The following is a 19,791-nucleotide window of genomic DNA, read 5'->3' on the forward strand; positions in this document are numbered from 1 at the left end:
CATCCCCCTCCTCTCCTCTGTATTATGGCCTGCAATTTGTTTTGGGCCCTGAGAATACACCCAGAGCGCTGCTGGACTCTGTGCAAGGCACAAGGCACAGCTACTCAAGGATTAAGGCGATAGAAGGTAAAGTCTAGTCGTTGACCTTTACATTTCCTTTCCTTTGTAGTGGAAAAGCTTTTTTGACCAGGCTTCTGGTCTGAGGCTGTTCTCAGTTTAGATTTTTAAGCCCACATCTTTCCTAGGTAGAAACAAAAATACCACTGCTGAGCTGAGTGCTGCTGCTGGGGCTTAGGTGATGGACTAAACTTTGCTTTTTCTTACCCGCTCAACTCTCCTGAGAAAATGTAGACTGAACTCTCCAATTCCTGCCTTTTGATTCCCTTTCTTTTTACATCACAGTAGTGTCACTTTTCAGTCTGGTTTCAGCAAGTTGTGCTTCTTGAGAGCTCTGTACTGCACTGTCCTTCTGCAGCAGATCCCTCAATGGAACAGTGCCACAACAGCGTTTCCAGCCTGGGGTTTTTTGGATGATGTGATTCTTCTTTCAGTCCACTTGACTATGACCAGCTTTGTGGCTTTTAAAATAAAGTTCTCTCCAGGAGATTTAGCATTATTGTGCTTTTTTGTTTTTGTTTTTGTTTTTTTGTTTAAATGGTTGTCAGCTTTGTTTTGGACTTACCCCGATGGCAAATCTTACTAGCACCAGATGTTAAAAGACAGAAGGTTGCTCTTGTTTTTCTTGGCACAATATATTCCCACTGCACCCTGTTTAATATTATCTGAAGAGTAATCTGATGATTAGGAGAGATAGTGAAATAAAGCTTTACGCAGATGATCTCTTTTCATCTCTTCAGCTGACTCTTCAAGGCACTGCATTAAAGGATCGGTTTGATAAGGAATTCATCACTCCGGAGGGCAATTACCATTTTTGCTCCCTGTTTTTCACGGATGGGAAGGAGTAGCAACATAATCTCCTTTATCCTTCAGTGTAACTTTGAAGGCAGTATCCAGCCACTCCTCCCTGGGAGCTGTGTGTTCTGGAACAGGCTTGATACAGTAGCTGTTAAATTACAGGGCTGGAGCAAAAAGCATCTTAAATTTGGATCCTGTGGAAAATCCCAGAAAAGCAATAAGCACTTGAAGTAGTTTTCTCTATGTAGATACTTCCAGCATGCTCAGAGCTGTGCTGTGTGCCATCACATCCTTTCCTCCACTCAGGTGATTTTCAGGGTCACTGCATTAGCAGTTCTGAGATATGCAGGTTTTCCCCTGCCAGGAAAGGCTGGATACCTGCAGGTCACACCTTGCTGCTCACTTTCCCTCTGTGAGAGAGCAGCCAGGCTGCTGTTGGTGCAAGAACATGCCTCTCCAGGAAAAGCCTGGCTGATGTATCCCAGGTAGCAACCCCTGCTCTAGCGTGTGGGTGATAAAATAGTGCTGCCTGTGTTAGAAATGCCTTGTGCTGCCACTGCTACGCTGCTGCCAATCTAACTACTTTTTCTTTTGTCTGTCTCTTTCCTTTCCCCATCTTCCTTGTTTTTTGTGTTGTGTTGTCTCTGTGTCCTGCAGTACAAATCTGTGTTTAGGTCCTACTCCCAGGACTTTGTGCCTCACAACCAAGTCTCCATACCTCCTTTCCTCTCTTCTACCTCCTCCTGCTCCACCCCACCTTTTCCACCCATCCATCCATCCCAGAGCCCCGACCTAGCGGTGCCCGCTGCAGCCAGCCAGTCACCCAGCACTGTGGATGTGCCAAACTCCTCTTCTCAGGAGAGCAGCTTTAATGGGAATGCTCCTGTCTGCCTTCCTTCTGAATCCTCTTTCACTGATTCTCTCCAGACGCCTTCGGTGAGACTATCCAAAGAGATGATAACGCACCTTAAAGCAAGGCTGCCTTTATTTGTTGGGTTTTGGTTTTTTTTTTTTTAAAGAAAATGTCTCTCGTATTAATACATGCTGAATTGTGGTCTAGTCTGGTTTCCAAATGTGTGTGAATTGCAGAGAGAAAATTTCATATGAAAATGGCTAGAAGAAAATGGACAACCTCAGCAGGTTTTAGAAAATGTTAGGTGTATGTAGGAAACACAGAATGTCAAATGCTGGTGAAGGGGAGAGTTGGCTGTAACTTCCTGCAATTGTAAGACAAAGCTGAGGGAGGTAAAGAAGTGTTTTGTTAGGTTGGTAGTTACTAAACGTGAGCTCCTAACAGCAGTTTGCTTCCTGCAGTTGCCACCTGCTCCCTCCTAAGTCACCAGGAGCAGTGGGTACAGTCCAGCTGTGTCTCTCCTGTGCATAAAACCTATTGTTCTCTCCAGGTTCCTGCTCTTCCCAGTTCCCATCTGCCCCAGCTGTGTGCTTGGTGGCAGGTGGTCACATGTTGGTGAAGTTAGGCTAACACTGTCCCCACTCTGCTAGTTTGAGGTCCCGGATCACTTTGCACATCACTGAGCAGGTCTGTCCATTACAGACACTTTTTTGAGCACCTCATTTTCAAGACAGTTCTTCTTTCTTCTGCTGCAAAGCCGAGAGTTGATGAGATTAGAGCTGTCAGCACAGGCCATGCTAGTGCTGCCTCTCTGCCAGGTTTGGGAGAGGGTCACTGATTACAGAGGAAATGTGCAGCTTTTCATGCTTTGGACGTGACCTTGCTTTGCATCTTCCTTGCCCTGGGTCCTTGTTATATCCCGGAAGGCCTCCAGTTTGGTTTATTCTGGTGTGATGGGTCTAGTCCATGCTTGTAGCCTAATTTGATGCCTGCAGAGCTGCAGGGCTGGTCTGCACTCAGCAGGACTGCCCTGGGTAGGATAGGAGCTCCGTGTCCAGCTCTGAACATTCCACTTCCAGCAGCTTGAACTCTGCCTGCTGCTGCCCAGGGCCCTCAGGACAGTCCCCCAGAGCCAGGAATAGAGAGACCCCCAGGATGGAGCAGCCTCAGTGGCCGGTGTTGGCCACAGAGACAGAACAGCTCCAAGGGAGGTGACAGCAGCTGCCGAGGGCAGTTCTGCTCCTGGGTTCTCTCTGCCATGAACTGCTGGTGGGGGGCACCATCACGTATTTCCTTTCATCCTGTCTCCTTAGAGTGAAAACGCCAGTGAGGAGACTGGTGAGGGTGAATATGTCAATCTGTATTCCTCTGGCCAGAGCAACGGGGAACTCCCTCGCTCTGAAGGAGTAAGTAACAGCCCAGAGAGGCCAGAGCCCAGAGGGGCTGCTGGTGCATGCCGAGTTCACACCGCGGCTCACGCGCTTGGCACCGGCCTCTCCTGCACACTGCAGCTCCCTGTCCCTCCTGCTGCCCCAGCTCCCCAGCCATCCCTCTGCTTGCCCACTCCTGGCTGCAGGTTTGGGGGGTCCTCTTGGTGCAGATGCAGAGCAGGAGATGCTTTTGGGGTCGCGCTGAGCCCTGGCAGGAGTCAGGGATGGCTTTTCCTGCCACGCTGTTTCCTTTGCGCTTCGCTGGCTGTTTGGAGCTGCTTGTGTGAAGTTCCCTTCCAGAGAGCTGCACCCCGTGCCTTCCTGGGGCCACATCTTTTCTTGTAACTGCTTTGCCTTCCCTATTTTAATACAGAAAGCCTTCTGCACTAAGTATTTATTTTCTCCTTCACTGTTTGGTTGCAAAGTAAATTATTGATTTAGCATTGTACTCACACAGTGTTTCTTCCTTTACTCAAGCCTTGTGTCAGATATTTCCTAGAGGAGCCAGGGCGTTTTCCATTCCAGGGAGGTTCCACCTTCCTGTTGGGTCATAGGAAACTGGCAGAAGTCCATGGTGATCCTTTTGCCTGCCCCCCTCTTGGAAGGCACATCTCCTCCAGGAAGTCCCCAAGACCTTTATCCATGGTGGTGTTAACTACACCAAGAGATAGTTCTCCCATCACTTCCCCTCAGGAGACACATCTGGGCAGGCCCATCCTTCTGGGCAGCTGTGAGCGGGTTCTCAACTTTGAAGTGAAGGGCTTTACAGACAGAGTCTGGAAAAATCCTGCAGACACCAAGAAACCCAGGCTCAGCAGGGTATTTCCATGCTGAAGTGGTTTCAGTCCTGTCTGTTCACTAGGTTGCATATCCAAGTTTCACTCTGCATGATGTTAAATAATTCTGAACTCCAACACTGTTGGATTAATAGTCCCACTTGCTGTTCATGGCCATTTGTCTCCTTAATAAATGGCTAATTTTAAATGCTGTATCTTTGCTCTGAGCTCTCTACCTGCTGTTCCATGCCACGGGTTCAGCTGGTTCTGCTTTTTTGCATTAGCCTCATTTCCACAGCCCTGAGTTGTGGAGTGCAAACGTTGCATCATTGCAAAACCTCTTCTGATGGGAGAGAAGGGAGGTAGGAAGCAGTGAGCATCCCCCCCTGAGGCAGGGGGGGCTGTGGTCAGGAGGGGAACTGAAACTGGAGAGCTTAGAGCTGATTGTGTCTGTTTGGATTAAAGCAGAGTGTATTTCAACAGGAAGGGCTGGAGGAAAAATAAAAGGTCATGAGAGGGTTAAAATCCAAGACAACAGCTGACTTGTGTTGTAACTTTCAGCATCATTTCACAATGTTAAAAGCAAACAGTACTAATTACACTAGCCTCCAGAGATGGTCCCAAATTTCCTGTCTGATTAACTTCTGTGTTTTCCTGGCATTTGGCATTAACTTGCATCAATCTTTAACTCTGCAAGAATTTACAGTAAAGGGCCATTGGAAGGCAGGCAGACTGTAAATGCAAGGCTGGCTGGGCTCAAGGACCCCGTGTAATGATGAAAAACTTCTTTCTCTTGGCAGGAATCTCCCCCTGTCAAAGACAGCCACTCCAAAGACTCCGCTTTGAGCAGCAGTGCCATGGGGAAGGAGGGCAAAGATGGTGCTGAAAGGTGAGCCTGGACCCCCTGCTGTCCTCCTGCCAGGTTTGAAGGGTGCAGAGCCCCAACATCCCCTCTGCCAAACCACGGCTGCCCTAAAACTCCTCCATGTGGTCTAAACTTCTAAGCCCACTTTTTATGCACTGCCAGTGCATGGTGGGATCCTGCTGAATGAGGAGAATCCTGGAAGATATCCTTGCTGAAATCAAGGAGCCCGTGGGGGTTAATGCAGCCTGTGTTAGCCATCCTCAGTCCGTCTCAGTGGCAGTGCTGTCACTGACACTGGCTGTTCCCTCCTGCTTCTGGGGAAATGTGTGAAAAGAGTCTGTGTTGCTGTTTGGAACAGTCTTCCAGAGGGAAATTTCTTCCTAACCTTGCTAGTTAGAGGCTGGCTGAGGCCTTGGAGTAGGAGGCTTTATATCCCTTCTAATGCTCTTAGCTGTCATTTGCCTATGTAAATGAAGAGGTGCAAGCTGTAACAGATGGGCTTCAGAAGGAGTGGAGTGAGTGCTTCCCTGCTGCTCAAGATTGCTCTGCAGTTGCATTTCTAAAGCAAAAATAGAGAACAGCAGTGATTTGTGTGTGACAGTCAACTTTCCTCCCCCATTTTCCTGCAGTTGGTTCAAGGGTTTTAATCCCTGCAGTGAAGGACACAACACCAGAGTGCTGTGCAAAACTCACTATCTGCCCAAAGTACCGACTGCTGCACGGGATTTTGGCCTGTGCCTGGGGAAAGCTATGAGGAACAAGTACTTTATTTTTCTTTTTAGAAATACAGGCACAGAAAGGACACATCCTGGCACAAGAGTACCAGCCTTTGGGGGTAGGAATTCTAGAGGGGGATGTACCACCAAACAAGTGGTCATGATTTTCTGCTCTATTTTCCTGCAGAACAAGAGCCTGTCATCTCCCCTTGTATCAGCACAACGGGTCATGAACTGACTAAGATGTGTATGTGTAGTGTGCTCAGTCTCTATACACTTGAGGAAGGGCTTAGATTTGTGTGCACTAAAAATTTGGTGGATTAAGGAGACATGGAAGTGTGTACTTATAGTAAAATCCCGTCTGCCAGAAATGCAGACAGACAGGTGTTCAGGTCTTAAAGGTTTATCTTTCTCTTTTTCAAGAGATGCACAAAGCAACAGAGTTAGAGACAGACATTTGGGTTTGTTTGCAAAAGATTTACCTCCAGAGTGTCTGTGTACTTACTGTCATTTGATGAAGGTTATTTCCCTTTTTTTTTTTCACAGGCAGCCACAGTCACCAGATACTTTGGAGTCATCACATCTGGAGGAAGAGGTAGATGAGCTGTCCCTTATTGACCACAGTGAAATCATGTCTAGATTAACACTGAAGCAAGAGGTAGGTGCATTCAGGGTTTGTTTTCATACTCTTTGGCTTACTCTGAATTGAAATCTGATTCTCTGTGTGCACAAACAAGGCATCACCTTTTATTTGATAAGAAAAACTATGTTGCAGCAGAAGTGGGCTGTGTGTGAAAGCTGCTGTTAAAGTATGAGATGCTGGTACAGGCAGGGAGCACCAGCAATGAGTGAGGATTTAACAAAAGGTGTCCCTAAAAACCAGCACATCCTGTGCCCTTTTCCCAGTCTGCCCCCCCCACCTCTTCAGCCTCTGACAGACTGAAATGAATCACCTGGGAGCCTGAGCACAATAAATCCAGGTGTGGGGGACGGTGCTGGCCTTTCTCTCTGACAGCAGGTTCAGCAGGTGAATGAGCAGGACATGATGTTACTGATGTGGAAAAGCAGCCAAACTTTTCTGTGTTTGAGAAACAGCTTTGTGTCTAGCCTTGGGTGCACTCCCAGCCAGCTTTGCTCACTGGGCTCTGGAGCCACGCTGTCTTTGACATGCAGCTGGAGGGAACATGCAGGCTTTTGAAGCTTTCAGACTGTCAGGGGCCTTGGCTGAAAAACAGAGAGAATGGATCATTTACTGGCACTTTAGGAGTGTTCTTTGGTCAGCTGAGATGTGCAGGAGAGAGTGAGAAGCTTTTGCTTTTTCTCTAAGTAGTATTTCATGAGTCTTGCCAGAGGGTCACCTGAAAAATTAACATCTTAGAGCTGCTCCATGGCTGTAATCCATGATTGTTTCAGTGTTCTGCATGTTGAAATGATAAAGTAATTCCTATGGGAAGCCAGACACAACTCCAGCCTCCTCTGATGGATTGTTACCTTTAAAAAATATTTTAAAATCAGTGATTTCTGAACATTTGGGACTAGCAGTTCTGTCTCTTAGTGTCTTTTTTCTTTCTTTTCTTTATGATCTACATGTTTGAAACAGTATAGAACTGTCACTGTGAGCTGCTTCCTGCAGTGTGGGAACTGCTGGCTAAGTGCTGGATCGTTTTTGCATATTTTAAGTTGTGAAATGCAGTAGCTAGAAGAAAGATGTGTTTTAGAGAGTGGTAATGCAGGGGTCAAGCAATTAGCAGGGCTGTTTCCTTCTGCCAGTTATTGCATGGTTTCAGGTGACCTCTGGCCAAATGACTCCAGATTAGGGAATTAACTCACTAGGTTTTGATGTTCCAGGAACATGCAAGTTGAATGCACGACCTCCCACCCCACAGCCACTGTGGTACGTGATCCTGCACTTTGAGACAGCTCACACAATGCTGCTGCCCTGTTAATGGTCTTCTGGGAGTATTTGTGGCATTTCTGCTCATTCTCCTGTGGGCAGAAGGTTCAGCTTTCACTGAGCTTCACAACCTGGCCTTAGGGAGTCAGAGACTCCAAGCAAGGATCAGCCCAGCTCCTCATCTGGGGCACCAAATGCTTGATTCACATTCCAGGACTATCCCAGCACTGAAATCCATGCCCCAGCTTGTGCTGTGAGCAGTGCCAGGAGCGTTGTGGGCACTGCCGGTTGTTGCTGAGTTGGAACCCCAGCAATGTTAAACCAGGCCTAAGGGAGCTTGGGCTGTGCCTAACATGGTTGTGTAGCTTGGGCTGTGCCTAACGTGGTTGTGTTCCCATTGCAGGGGGATGATGGGCCAGATGTCCGGGGTGGATCTGGAGACATTCTGTTGGTGCATGCCACGGAGACTGACAGGAAAGGTGCGTGGAGCAGGGGGCAGAGCTGGGGGCACAGCCTGGCACGGCTTTGGCTGCCTGTCCTTTACCCCAAGGACAGCTGGGCTGGGGGAGAGTCTGCAGGGATCCTCTGAGCTTGGAGGGCTGTGTTTATCTGTGTGAGATGGAGGTAAGCTGGATAAGCCCCTGGTGCTTCCATTTAGCAGCAGGGATGGGATTAACTCCTCCCAGCCCTTGCCTGGATCTGGCAGATGAGGCACACCGGTGACAATGCTGTGTTGTGTCCCTGTACCTGCTGAGCTGGGCCACTGCCTTCTGTGAGAGCAGGTGTGACCAGCCTGTTGTGCATGGATCCTGTATTCAGTGGTGCTCCTTGTCCTGTGAATTTCAGGGCAGTGGTGATGTAGGAGTTACTGGAATGATTGTTGACTCAAAGGAGGAAATAAAGGGATGTTGGTTAGCTCTAGTGCAGTACCTGTGGACACTGGGAGGCTGTTCAGGTGCTGCTCTGCTGACACCCATAATTTTCAATTTACTGTGCCACCTCCTGTCCCACTCTGTACTACTTGTGTCCTGGCAGCCACCCAGACCAGTTCAGAGAGGGAATCCACAGTACAAAAAAAGAGATGTGGGGGAGGAGAAGGGACATTAGCAGCCCTTAGCTCTAGATTTGTTAAAACCTCTCTTCATCTGTCCAAACCCAGTCACCACTCACACAAAGCAGCTCCTTTCCAAGACCTGTGGCAAAGACAGCCTTTGCAGTGTTTCCAGAGAATAATTTGAACCTGCCAAACACATCTGTGCTGATGGCCTTAACCAGGATTGATCTCCTTATCTCCTGGGAGGCAAAGCTCTAACCTTCTGAATCACTCAGCACTCGTAGTTTAGAGGTTGATAGTCAAAGGGGAAATATCTTTCATGTATGTTTTTAAATGACAGGGGTTTTACAGTAGCATAAGATGTTTGCAATTACTTACCAGCACCATTCAGCTAGCAAGAAAATCCTTCCCCTGACAGCTGTGTTTCCCAGTCTGCGCTGGGCATTGAGTCCAGGCAGGAAGGACCAAAGTTAGGAGCACATCAGAGAGGAGAAGGCAGTTGATTATGCCAAGGCTGGGAATGTATATTAAAGAAAATAGTCTAAATGAGATGGTGGAAATGCCCCTTATAAACATGCTGAAAGTGGGATAGAGAAACACTGCTGTGTTCTCTGGAACAAGCATCACAACAAAGAACTTCCCTACTGTTCCTGTTGAAAGACAGATAAAGAGGTGAGTGCTGGACCTTCAGTTCATGAACAGGGGGCTCTGAAGGTTCTGCAAGCAGTGGGGTGAGAGCTGTGGAGAACCTTTCAGAGCTGGGAGAGCAGGATTTTATGTGCCCCCATCTGTGGAGACCTGGGTGGAGGGAGCTCAGGCAGGCAGCAGTTCCCAGTGCCTGAGCTCAGGCTTACAGGCGCTGCCAAGCCAGGGAACTGAATGGAGCACAGAGGAATTTGTGCTATGCTAACCCACTGTTTGGGTGACTGAGAGGGTTAATGAATTAAGCTTACAATGAGAAGAATTCGGGGCTTGTAAATCAATCAGCCAAACAGCACAGAGGGGTAGAGTTAAGAGGCTTTCCTTTAAAGATGAATTTCTTGGCAGCTTCAAGTGCCAGAGCAGACCAGCTGTATTACCTCACGTTGCCTTTTGGGCAGATGGGAACCCAGAATAAATGTAACTCCACACCCTGTTGCATGATGCTTCTTGTCCATTTGAGTTTTCTGAAAAAGCTAAATGGCATAAGCAATAAGATCCATGGTCAGTTAAGTGCTCACAGCACTTGCTGTGAGTGCAGGATTAGAGCTGGATAAGGCCTGGAGCTCACCCCTGATGTGAACACCCAGCCTCTGTTGTTGGAGGCAGCAGCACTCCCTGATTTAAGAGCAAGAGGAAGGTGAGGTTCCTGCCAAGAGAAACACTGCAGGTGGAGAGGCACAGCTGTCCCTCTGTGCCCTGCTCCTTCCCAGCTCCCAGCAGTGGCTGGGTGTTAGAGCACATGATGGGGTGATGCCTGTCCCGGCTGGAACAAGCTCTGATGTGTAGCCCAGCCTGGGCAGGCACAGCAGGAGCTCTTCCTCCCTGTGTGCCCTTGGTGCAGTGCCACCACACCCTGCTGCCGTGGTCCTGCTCTGTCCAGGATTGATGCCCAATGCTCCCATTTGCATTGGCAATTTGGCATTGCTGGCCACAGTGGGCAGGCATTGGGACTGCAGGTGTTCTGCAGTCTTGACCTGACATCTGCATTCCTGTTTGCAATCCGTGCTTCTTCAAATTCCATCCTCTGTGCCCACGGTAATGCCCAAAGCCTTTGCAGTTCCAGGCACTACAGCACCTTGTCCTGCAGATGAATTAGCCCAGGCTGTGTCCACCACGTCTCTGGTGGGGCAGCATCAGTTTTTGCAGTGCAGTTCGCTTTTCTGTTGGCTGGAAATAATCTATTTACACTGTCCTGGGCTGGATTACCTGGAACTCAGCAAGGGCAGGGGGTCTGCAGCACCACAGCATGTGTTTAAACAATGTATGTTCCTTATTGGGAGGGCAGAGTGACCTGCCTGAGCACCAAACACAGAGCAGGCGTCACCTCCTGCCATCAGATCTTTTTAAAGGATCCCCAAGGTCTAAACTACTACGTTTTTCCTTGACACATTATTGATAGCTCCTGTCTCACAAGCAGGTGTTTTTCACTGACCCTTTTATGAGGCACAAGCCCGAGTGCTGCAAGGGAGCCAGGGCCAGGCTGGTGGGGAAAGGGGCAGTGTCACTGCTGCTCTTGTGCCAAAGGGTCCATCTGCTGGTGAGGACAACAGTGCAGCATTTCTGGGAAGTTCACTCATCCAAAATGTGTCCATGTCCTCCTCTGTACATCTGGATTCAACCTTACAAAAAGCTTATTTTTCTGAAAGCAGGGTTGACTGAGGCTTTCTTGCTTTTTTGCCTAGATCTGGTACTGTACTGTGAAGCCTTTCTGACTACATACAGGACATTCATTACCCCTGAAGAGCTCATCAAGAAGCTGCAGTACAGATATCCTTTTATGACTGGCAGTTCACTCCCACCAGGAATCAGAGCTGCACCGTCATCGTGGAGGGAGCTGGTGGCAAGGTTTTTGGTCAAAAGCCTGTTGGCAGCGTGGTCAGTGATGTGCTGGCCCTGATGGTGTCCCAGGCAGGAATTCCTTCACCTCCACTCTCTCCAGTGGGAATTCCTGCAGGGCAGGTCTGGTCACAATGGATACTGGATCTGGGAATTGTTTCCAGAGGGTCCTGGCAGTGTAGAGGAGCAATTCAGGTTTTTTATATGTCACTGGGGAACTGGCCTTTCATTTGGGACATTTCCTTTGTTAGAGTGGGGACCAGAGAACCTTCTGCCTTCCAGAGGTGCCATGGTCATTGCCTGTGTAGTTTAATATTAGAGATGATGAAACCATCAAGACTCTCTCTTTCACTGCAGTAAACTCAGCCCTAGAGATGCTGTGCTCTTGGCCTCCCAGTCCTGAGCTGGGCTTGTAGCTGACGTGCAGGGTGAGCATTCCTGGCAGAGGATGGAGAAGGCCTCTCCCTGAGCACCCTGCTGCCATTGCTTGCCCTTGGCTCTGTTCCCTGCCAGCAGGGCAGGCTCTGTGGCCCCATCACCACCCTGGCAGTGCTGGGGCCCCTGGCTCTGGTGCTGTGCACCCACGTCAGAGGGAGCCTGACGTCACCATGTCCTGCTGCAGCTCATCAGTGCCATCTGCAGCAGAGCCACTGCTCCAGCTGGGATCGGCAGCCAAGGACACAGCACGGCTCAGGCCAGGTGACAGTCCTGGCTGTGGTACACCTGCAGGCCTCTGCCAGTGCTGCCTTACTGATAACCTTGTTCTCTGTCCCTTTGCCCACCTGGCAGAAGGTTTTTCAACCTGTGCTCTTGCCCCTATCACTGTCCTCCTTGCAGCAGATTGGGCAGGGCAGCCAGGAAGGTGGAGGTGACATCTGAGATCTGTTGAGACCAGATGTCACAGACCAGTGGAGGAGATCACTGTAGGGAAATGCTGCTCATTAAATTCCACCTTAGAGAGAACAGTTTCAGGGTACACCTGCTCTCAATTCTCTGAGGTGTAAGTACCTCCTCACACCTCCTGCTACCAGCAGCTGGTGTTGGTTTAATGCCATATCATTGTCTCTGATCTCCTGGAAACTGAACACCAGTTTCCATCAGGACAGAACAGTGTGGTGTTCTAATGTGGCTGCCCCATCCCTGGAAGTGTCCAAGGCAAGGCTGGATGGAGCTCTGAGCAACCTGGGACAGTGGAAGGTGTTCTGCCCATGGTAGGGAGTGGATAATTATTAAGGTCCCTTCCATCCCAAATCATTCAATGATTTTATGATTCCTAGAGGCAGTTGGGAATTGCACTGATGCTGGTCTGACTACACTGAGTTGATTTCTTAATTTGCAAGCAACATATGAGAAGTTTTGCCACTTCCCAGACACGTTCAAGAAGCGAGTCAGTAAGAACACCTTCTTCGTGCTGGTGCGAGTGGTGGATGAGCTGTGGTGAGTTGCCTTCTTCATTTTGGGATGCAAGGTCAGTAACTCACAGAAATCTGGCAGCTGGGAAAATGTGGGTTTTAGAGATGTTTTTTTTTAACCCCATCTACAATGGGAGCTGAAATCCCCTGACCCTGACCAGCAAGACACCTGTAGTGCTGAACTCTCGTGTTGGAAGAACAGATTCTTCCTGTGTGTCCTCACTGGGTCAGTGGTTTTAAAATGGCAAGTAAAAGGGGAAGAGCTGGGAAGAAGAGGAATTTCAGTCAGCCAGTTCTGCTTGTAGGAAAGAGCAGTAAGACTTGGTACAGATACAAACCCCATTGCTCAGTGTCTTAGCTCTGATGTTTTTGCTGCATTTTCCATCTTCCACTCAGCTTGGTGGAATTGACAGAGGAAATCCTCAAGCTGCTGATGGACCTGGTGTTCCGGCTGGTCTGCAGCGGGGAGCTGAGCCTGGCCAGAGTGCTGCGCAAGAACATCCTGGATAAAGTGGATCAGAAGAAAATGCTGAGCTACGCCAACTCCATCAAACCTCTGGCAGCCAGAGGGGTGGCAGCCAGGTGAGGAGAGGTGCACATAACAATATCTGGGTCCTCTGAGAGCCAGGACATCCCTTCCCTGGGAACACAGGAGTTTCCTCAGTTCAAAATACAAGATAAGAAAACAGATCACGTGTTCTGAGGCTTTGTACTTCCTCGTTGTTTTCCACAGGCCAGGGACACTGCATGATTTCCACAGCCATGAAATAGCCGAGCAGCTGACCCTGCTGGATGCTGAACTCTTCTATAAAATCGAGGTACAGAGATGAGGATGGGCTGAGGGCAGGGGGAGGGTTTGGACCTTCTGCAATGTCTGGTATTCCCTGCCAGCTCTCCCAGACACCTGCTGGACTGTAGGACACAGCTGATCTTGTGCCAGCAAGTGGCTGTGAGCAAAGGCTGCAACTGGGAATCTTGGGGTACAAATCCCATTTTAATGTGTGGTATTTTCCCACCCCTCTCCTTCCTTGGCAGATCCCAGAAGTTCTGCTTTGGGCAAAGGAACAAAATGAAGAGAAGAGTCCCAACCTGACGCAGTTCACAGAGCACTTTAATAACATGTCCTACTGGTAAGGAGCTCAGAACAGCCATGGCACTGAACTGTGCCTAACCTCCAATGCCTTGCAAATCTTCCAAGTATTCCTCATAGACTTGGGTTCCTTTGTTACAAATGGGATAATGTATATTTTTGGCTAGGAAGTAAATGCAGAGCACTCATCTAAGACGCCAGAGCACAGCAGAAATTAAATCAGGAGGGTTAGGGAAGGCCTTGTAATCCAGAGGAATTAATTATCAGTATCACTGAGCTCTTCAAACAAGCATTCCCCTTGCAAATAAATGCACTCTGTGAAATTATCCTGTCTTTGCTGTGGATTAGAGTGCTCCATTTAAGTTGGAGGTATTGTGAACTTTTCAATATTGGCCCATCCCAATTAGTGATCAGTTTTCTTAATGAAACAAGAGGAAATCTGATCTCTGCTTAAGTAGGTTTACCTTTTATTCTGTCTGTTCTTCCAGGGTCCGTTCAATAATTATGCTACAAGAGAAAGCCCAGGACCGAGAGAGGCTGCTCCTTAAATTTATAAAGATTATGAAGGTACCAGCTTGGTTTTTTCTGTGAATCACACACATTGCTGCTTTAAGGAACAGGGGAGTGGGGTAGAGCTCTGCTTGGTAGAGCTGTTTGATGCTAGAAGGCTTTTCAGAACTCTCGAGTAACTGGAATATTCTCCCTCTTCACAGCACTTAAGAAAGCTGAATAATTTTAATTCCTATCTGGCCATTCTTTCTGCACTGGATTCTGCACCCATCCGAAGGCTGGAGTGGCAGAAGCAAACCTCAGAGGTGAGGAGCAGTGGGGCCTGTGATCTTTGAGGGAAGGATAAGTGTGCTTATGTATGAAACAGCTGAATGGTTTTACATCTCAGCAGTGTCCCAGGGTGGAGGGATGGTGGATGACTCCTCTCCAGTGGGTAAAATGCCACAGTGCTGGAGGCCTTCAGTGTGGCTGGGCATTCTGACAGCTGCAGGAGTGCCAGCACAGTCACAGAAGAGAAATAGCCTCCTCTTCCTCCTCCTCCTCCTCCTCCTCCTGCAGCCCGAGGCTTGGGGAGGCTGAAGGCAGCAATGCTCCACTTGAGCACCCCAGGGTTGGCCTGAGTAAATCAGCTGGAGGTGTTTGCAGGATGGCATTAACTCCCTGCTCTGTGTGGCTGTCTGGGGGGAGGTGACAAGAAAAATGGGTTTGCAGCAGGGGTGTCACCACGGGATTTGTGTGCTGCAGGGCCTGGCTGAGTACTGCACCCTGATCGACAGCTCCTCGTCCTTCCGCGCCTACCGAGCGGCCCTGGCCGACGTAGAGCCCCCCTGCATCCCCTACCTGTGAGTGGCCAGTTCCTTCCTCTGCCTCTGCTTCTGCACATTAAAATGGCTCCTTCAAGGATTTCTCAGCAGCTGCTGCTGAGCTCAGCCTTTGCCTTTTGCCCAGCAATTGGGGTAAGGCAGCACCGTGCCACATCAGCCCACAGGCCCTCTCTGGAGCAATTTTTCTGAGGCGGGGTGGCCAGCTGGGGGTGTTCGCATCTAAAAACCTTTGGATGTGCTGCTGGGGATTGTTTCCCTCTGGATAAGGTTGCCATTCTGGTGGCAGTGGGAGGCTGCTGGATTTTGTTGGGCTGCCTTTTGGCTGGCCACCCTGCCCTGTGTGACTAACCTCTGTGTCTGTTTGCCTACTCCCTTGGCCTGCTGCCCCTTTCCTTCTTTCAGAGGCCTAATTCTGCAGGACCTGACCTTTGTCCATCTGGGAAACCCTGATTACATTGACAGCAAAGTGAACTTTTCCAAGCGCTGGCAGCAGTTTAACATCCTGGACAGCATGAGGTGCTTCCAGCAAGTGTAAGTGCAGCAGTGGGATTGGGAGGTGGCTTTGGGGCAGGGGCATGGACATGGGAGCCCCTGTGCAAGAAGGGAGTCTAAATGGGAAGGGAGGTGGAAGGAGAGCTGGGAGCAACCAGCCAAGGGCTCCAGTCAGTCTCCTTCCCTCTCTAGGTTAGATAAACATTGTGAGGACATTTTCCCTGATACTTGTTTTGAGATCCAGACAAGTTTTGCCTTCAGGTTTTGCTGTTGCTGGTTCCCATGTTCTCTGGGATATTCAGGGTTTTCTTCAGTGCTGTCCTGCAGCAGAAGCAGCAGGTCTAGCTGCTCATTTCTGTGTGATAGGTGCCTTTTTCCCCTCAATTCAGTGGCAGGTTTTTCCCCTTTGTGGTGTCCACCACTGTCATGAGTACTGGGCACAGCCCACACACAGTGCTGGATCTCCTTAGAGCAGGACAGGGGTGGCCCAGAGGAGAGGATTCAGGTAGCCCTTGTTTAACTGCAGCTCCTCTGTGGTTTTCCAGACATTACGATATCAAAAGGAACGACGACATAGTGTCATTCTTCAACGACTTCAGCGACCACCTGGCTGAGGAGGCCCTGTGGGAACTGTCCCTGAAAATCAAACCTCGGAACATCACAAGGCGGAAAACAGATCGGGAAGAGAAAACCTAGGAGGAGAGGTTGTGCAAGGAGAATTGCTCCGCAGAGGCGCCGAGGGCAGCTATGAGACTGGAGTTCAATGTTTGTACCTGTCACTGGATGACACACCCTCCCTCCCAGCTGGCAGCCATCCCTGGGGGTGGCAATGCTGGGCGCGGAGCCGCCGGCGCAGCCGCCAAGGGCAGAGATCGGCCGGTGCTCGCTGCACTTGCCCTCCTCCTTCTCCCATCCCTCTGTGCCATGAACCAGCTTTAACCCCGGGGACAGAGCTGTGTGAAAGGAGTGTCCCACACAAGCGTGTTGCTGGTTTGCTGGCCCCTTGCATCCAGATGTACCCTGGCTGTTGTTTCCATCCGCAGAGCAGGGGCAGCAGGAGCTCAGCACACACTGACTCATCTCCGGAGCAGTGTCGGGCAGCAGCAGCTGTGGAAGCCAAGGGTTGGAGTCTCCCCTGCAATGCCACCTTCCCAACGTGTTCATGAGGATGGAAGCATCTCCTGCCTGCCTGCCAGAGGAGCTCTGCTTCCAGAGAGCTGCTTGTGTTTACAGGGGTCTCGGCTCACCCCAGATCTCTGGCGCCTTCTTCATGGGAGGAAGGCTCTGGTCGTCGATACAGAAGAGGCACTGAAAATGTGGGCAGGGACCCGCCATCTCCAGTCATCACACCCCCTCCTCCTCTCAGATCTCGTTATTTAAGCAACAGTAAATCCCTCTGAACCTGGAAACATGGACTGCCCAGGTACTGGGGGTCACCTGCCTGTGACCCCGTGTCTCTTAGCGATGGTACTTAGCTTTTGCACAGGAAATGCTGTAGGATACAGACTGTACATACCTAGTGTTTAGAACCCCCTGGGGATTTTTGATGCATGTCTGAATACCGATGAGTTTATAGGAAAAAGAACAGAAGAAAAGTGCAAACCAGTCTGTATAAAATCCACAACCAGTGACAGTGTTGTTCCAAGTGCTGGATAAAGGAGGCTCAGGGCAGCCGGGTGGGCACTGGCTGCAGAGCAGGGGCAGGAGCCTCGTGAAGGAGCCAGCAGATCCATTTCTGGGCTGGAAGTGAGAACCAGGAAGGAGCCCTGTGCCCGGCTGAGCCACCCTGTCCTCCCACCCACTCCTCTCTCTCTGTTGCCAAATGTTTTTCTCTGGGGGTCCCTGTTGGGACCCTCTGTGCTGTGCTTTGAGAGCCGTGCTCTGGCAGGACCCGGCAGGTCCCTGTCCCCAGTCCCGCTGTGCTGGTGCCAGCAGGGCAGGGACAGCCCAGCATGGAAGGACGAGGCTGGGGTGTCATTTCCCACACACACAGTGTTAACCCCAATCTGTTCAGTGTGCCTTATTCAGCCCCTCTGTTCCCTCTCTGTGTCCCACCCAGCACAGCCCCAGCCAGGCCATTTCACATCCCTCCTCTCTGTCCTGCTCCAATGCCTTGCAGTTGGATCGTGGGTGTGAGTGTGCCCTGCAGGTTTCAGCAACCTTGCAAGACCCTCCTCAGCTCCCTGTCATGTGGTCACAGGTTTTTACAGGGTTCTGACAAAATATCCTGCAGGTTTAGGGCAGCAGCTCCCAAGGAACACAGACTTGGAGTTTCACAGAGCATCCTTATATCTCAGTAGCAGCTCTGTGCCTGCAAAAGCCTCTGTTTGTTCTGGGTTAATCAGAACTGCACTCCTTTCCTTCTCCAAACAGATTGCAAAGCCTTGGCCAGCTCTGCTTGACTCTCAGGAGGGAGTGACAGCCCGGGGTTTTACCCAGCTTGTTTTTTTTTTCCTGAAGACTCAGGCACGAGACTCACACAGTGGCCAAGCACAAAGAGACCCCCCTGCCTGTGAGGGCATCTTCCTGGGGAGGGGAGTGTGGGGTCCAACACGGCTCTGTGCAGCCCCAGAGCAGGAGGAGCAGGAATCTTTTGTGCTGAGCCTCAGTGTCTGAACCAGAACACTTCAAAAGTGATTTTCATGGCACTGAGGGCATTGGAGCTGTGTGTTCTGTCCAGCCAAGGCTTTGCAATCCCCAGAGGCTTCCCAGGAAGTAATGTCCATGCTTCCTTTGCAAATAAGATCTTTCAAAAGCCCAGCATGGTGAGGTGGTGAAAAAGGCTATGAAAACACCAGGATGTGGTGTTGGCCTCACCCTGGAGGCTCTGAGCAGCCCTTGGGTGCAGTGGAAGGGTGTCCTAGGAGGGCTGAGTGTGGTGGTGGCTCTGGAATCACAGCCCTGGGGGTTCAGAGGCACAGGAGGGAGCAGCTTGTCTTCATCCAGCTGTGTGACCGTGTTACATGAGGGATGAGCAAGTGGCTCATGGGTTGGGCACACAGGACACCCCAAAAATGGCAGTGACTGGGGTTCCAGAGGGCTCCACCCTTGGCCCTGTGCTCTTCAACATTTTCATTAACAACCTGGACACAGGACTGGAAGGGATACTAAGGAACTTTGCTGACAACACTAAATTTGGGCACCACAATATAAAAAAGATATTAAGCTATTAGAGAGTGTCCAAAGGAGGCCATAAGGATGGGGAAGGGTCTGGAGGGGCCTTGTGATGAGCAGCTGAGGACACTTGGTTTGTTCAGCCTGGAGGAGACTGAGGGGAGACATTGTGGTATTCAGCAGCCTCACAAGGAGCAGGTGCAGATCTCTTCACTTGTGACAGGACCCGAGGGAAAGGCTGGAGCTGTGTCAGGGGAGGTTTAAGTTGGAAATCAGGGAAAAGTTCTTCCTCTAGAGGGTGGTGGGGCACTGTTAACAGGCTCCCCAGGGCAGTGGTCACAGCACCAAGCCTGTCAGATCAAGAGGTGTTTGGACAGCGCTCCCACATAGTGGGATTTTTGGGTTGTCCTGTGCAGGGCAAGGAGTTGGACTCAGTGACCCTGGTGGGTCCCTTTCAGGTCAGCATATTCTGTGGTTCTGTGGTCCCCGCCAGCAGGAGCCATTTCCAGGTTCTTCCTGCACCTGAACCCACGAGCCCAGTTGTCCCAAAGGAGGTCTCACCCTCTGCCAACCCCCAGAGCCAACAGCTCAGCCCATGGCATGGGGATGGGAGGTTGGAAGCCACAGCACCTTGTTGAGTGGGATGGGGCCTCCCAGATTTCCTCCCCAAGCTTTCCTCCCCCGTCACCCCTTCCTCTGCTGCCATCCCCAGCTGAGCAGGGTCCCAGCTGCAGCTCCTGGCTCATGTCCCACCCTCAGACCAGGCTCTCAGGGCTGGAGGGACCCTAGAGGAGGGTCCCCTTGCCTGGAGCAGCTTCAGGTTTGCTGAACAGAGAAACCCCACTCCCCCCCTCCAGGAGCAGTCCCTGGGGAGCAGAAACCCAGAACATCCTTGTGCAAGACTGGCCACGAGTGTGTTCCTATCTTGCAGGCAGCATCCTTAAGACCATCACCTTTTTTGGGGAGAGGGAAGAGTCTGAGTCCCCTCCCCACACGGGGCAGGGAGTGGGGAGAAGCGATGCCCCCAGTCACCAGCCCCCTGCCCCACTCCCAGGCCTCTCCCCCCAAGCAGTTCCATTGTATTATAGATTTACCACTAACCCCCATGGTGGCATCTTCCTGCAAACATTTCAGACCTGTAACTTTTATATTAAAGACAAATAAAACACCAATAGTGAACCTGCCTGATGATCCTGTTTACAGTGCATGCACAGTCTGTGGATTAAAGTGACAATCGAATCCGCCTCTGGCGCTGGTGTGGCTTCGTGTTTTCTCATGTGGTTTTCCTCTGCCCATGCCTCTTTTTCA

At 50.4% G+C, this 19,791-nt stretch overlaps 1 protein-coding gene across 6 annotated transcripts in view; it reads left to right on the top strand.

The window, feature by feature from the left end:
* Positions 1-19,727, top strand: part of RAPGEF1 (Rap guanine nucleotide exchange factor 1) — an 84,285-nt gene extending 64,558 nt beyond the window's left edge. For 2 of the 6 annotated variants that reach the window (XM_088065715.1, XM_088065711.1), the window contains exons 12-26: positions 1,573-1,851; positions 3,082-3,174; positions 4,775-4,863; positions 6,102-6,213; positions 7,853-7,928; positions 10,888-10,972; positions 12,386-12,478; positions 12,850-13,035; positions 13,187-13,271; positions 13,489-13,583; positions 14,032-14,110; positions 14,257-14,358; positions 14,798-14,895; positions 15,280-15,408; positions 15,915-19,727. In XM_088065715.1, coding sequence (XP_087921841.1) covers positions 1,573-1,851; positions 3,082-3,174; positions 4,775-4,863; positions 6,102-6,213; positions 7,853-7,928; positions 10,888-10,972; positions 12,386-12,478; positions 12,850-13,035; positions 13,187-13,271; positions 13,489-13,583; positions 14,032-14,110; positions 14,257-14,358; positions 14,798-14,895; positions 15,280-15,408; positions 15,915-16,065 — 1,752 coding nt within the window. In that variant the 3' untranslated portion in view covers positions 16,066-19,727. The remainder of the gene's footprint in view (positions 1-1,572; positions 1,852-3,081; positions 3,175-4,774; positions 4,864-6,101; positions 6,214-7,852; positions 7,929-10,887; positions 10,973-12,385; positions 12,479-12,849; positions 13,036-13,186; positions 13,272-13,488; positions 13,584-14,031; positions 14,111-14,256; positions 14,359-14,797; positions 14,896-15,279; positions 15,409-15,914) is intronic. The other 4 variants (XM_088065712.1, XM_088065713.1, XM_088065714.1 and 1 more) reach the window with 3 other exon arrangements.
* The last annotated feature ends 64 nt before the right edge of the window (positions 19,728-19,791 follow it).

Source organism: Pseudopodoces humilis, chromosome 22, assembly GCF_049639895.1.
Source record: "Pseudopodoces humilis isolate 2021_Gansu_Grassland_sample_001 chromosome 22, ASM4963989v1, whole genome shotgun sequence".
Classification (NCBI taxonomy): Eukaryota; Metazoa; Chordata; class Aves; order Passeriformes; family Paridae; genus Pseudopodoces; species Pseudopodoces humilis.